General features: G+C 47.0%; 1 protein-coding gene across 1 annotated transcript in view; it reads right to left on the reverse strand.

The window, feature by feature from the left end:
- The window catches only part of Snx14 (sorting nexin 14), a 73024-nt gene extending 72487 nt beyond the window's left edge, over window positions 1-537 (reverse strand). Inside the window, exon 1 of the mRNA XM_029481970.1 lies at window positions 127-537. Within this exon, the coding sequence (XP_029337830.1) occupies window positions 127-472 (346 nt within the window). The 5' untranslated portion in view covers window positions 473-537. The remainder of the gene's footprint in view (window positions 1-126) is intronic.
- Between the last annotated feature and the right edge of the window lie 1899 nt (window positions 538-2436).

Raw genomic sequence — 2436 nt, forward strand, 5'->3', positions numbered from 1 at the left:
GAACTGAGTTGGCATTACAGATTGTAGTTGTAAAGCAGACGATAAAGGCTCGTCATTGAGAAATGGTCAAAAAGGAAAGGTTGAGAGCCAGGTAACCACGAAGGCTGCGCGGCCCCGGGCCCGCACCCGTCCGCATATCCGGGCGCAACCTGGGCCGCCCTTCCCGAGACCGCCGTGCAGAGTGCGCTCCTGCCCGCNGCCCAGCAACCTGCGGGCTCTCGAGCGGCCTCCGCAGGGCCACCAGCAGGTACCTGTTGAGGAGCAGCGAGGCGACGCTGAGGCAGAGCAGCAGAAAGCAGAACAGCGGATACTGACGGCAAATCTCGCGCCCCACGTCGAGCCTCAGCCGCTGCTTCAGCCTCCCGAAGATCGTCCGCACCCAAGACCCCATCTCAGTCCACGCAGGGGAGGACGTGCCGCCCTCAGAGGCAGAGGCGGAGGGCACCCCCAACCCCCGGCGGCGAAGCCACATAGCCACCCACCACCCAGTTTCACAGCTAGACTCAGCCGCACAAGGCCCCGCCCCGCAACCCTCGCCGCGCGTGCGCAACCAACGCCCCTACCACACGCAAGGCCGCCGCCACCATCCCGGGGGAGGACTGGGGAGGGCTCAGACTGACGTTCTGGCCCGGCCACCCACTTTCCTTATCCGGAAGTCCAGGGAAACCTAGAATGCAGACTGGCAGAAGAGTGCGGGGAAAGCTAATTGCACAGCAGCCGCGTGCGGCTCCTGGAGCACTCTGGGAAATGTAGTCCATACAGCGGACCCTGCCGCCTCAACCTTTCGGATATTCGTTGCCACACCTTAGGGAGAGGAGGGAAGGACACCTTCAAGTCCGCTTTTTAAAGAGGATCAAGCTGGGGCGTATGACAACCTACCTGCCCGCCACCCACCCGCAATCCACTCCCGAAAGAAAGCCATGTTAGTCACGTAACCAACAACGAGGAGCTCGAGTCACCTCACCCCGCGATCTTAACCCCAACCCAGCGTGGGACGACAGCAGGCTTGGAATCTGGATAGTCTCTTTTAGAATTTCATTCAGCATTTTGTAGGAGCTAAAACTCAGGCATGTAAAGCGTTTGAATTTACCCTACAAACATTACCCTTATAGCGTAAGCTATTCTAGTTTCAACTACANCATAATCACATCNCTGAGACAAGCAAGATCCTGCTCCGGATCGCTTCTTAGCGAAAACAGAATTTCATGCTATTCTGACACTGGCAGTTTCATAAAGCCACCTCTCTCCCCTAGAATCTTACCCTCNAAGGCAAGGAAACAGAACTCCTTGTTTTCTCAAGTGTATGTGCAGCTTCATTAATATTTTCAATATTCTGAAAAGGTGGGTGATCCTTAGTGGCTTATTCCTTTCTTCCCATTACAGCTGTTAGAAATTTAGGTCTTTGTCCTTAAATTTGCATGTATTCCTAATTTCTTCAGAATCAACTTTAATACAACATATGTGCCAAAGAACATTACGTAATTCAAAATANACTCTAGCAGTATCTTTAGATGACAGTAACATTTCCACTCATGAAGTGTCATCTGTCACCATATTCTTTATATATATATTTTATATACATACTCATGTGAAGTTTCAAGGTACACACTTAACATTCACTTTTGTAACTTTACCCTGTAACTCCACAAAGAGCACGGTAAATCCCAACAAAGATCACAGCAAATACACTCTCTCAAACAAATCACAGGACCAAAGGGCCAAGTGCAGTAACCCAGTAGTAATGTTTACCAAACGTGCAGGGTTTGATACCCAGATTTGCAAAATAGCCCTCCCTTACTGAAACAGACTGGGGCTAATAATGAAATAGNAACCGTTTGGATTAAGTGTATGTTAATTAATCTTCATGTACCCTAAAATGCCTAGTGTGAATTTAAGTGATTTAAACTGGTTAGTCACTTGTCTTCCATTTTGTATTGTTATGCTTCTAAGTATCTGAACTTACTTGTTAACCAAGATAGTGTACCTATAATAGATTGTTTTTCATTTCTGCTCAAATTAGACACCTTTGCAACATTTGTCTAATTCCTTTGCAGAACTTAAAATGAACTAGGCAATTTGTCTATATTGGTTTTAGAGTGAATTTCTTCCTTAACAGGCTTTTTGGATGTAATGAGGACTTAACTGTCTCATAAATTGTTATCGGTNCACTACAACTTAACTAAATACCTTCCCACAAGACCCCATTGCTATGACTTCATCCATGAAAATTAACTTTTAAATGTTTCTTCACTCTTAAAGTTTACTATTCACTTTACACTTACGAAGTTTTCTATCTTATATTAAATGATAAGCTCCCTAGAACAGCTATGAGATTTCCTCAATCGATCCTGTTTAAGAAATTCTGCCAGGCAATGATGGTACACACCTTTGATTCCATCACTGGAGGGCAGGAGCAGGTGTGGATCTCCGCGTTTG

The sequence above is a fragment of the Mus caroli genome, chromosome 9, assembly GCF_900094665.2.
Source record: "Mus caroli chromosome 9, CAROLI_EIJ_v1.1, whole genome shotgun sequence".
Lineage (NCBI taxonomy): Eukaryota > Metazoa > Chordata > Mammalia > Rodentia > Muridae > Mus > Mus caroli.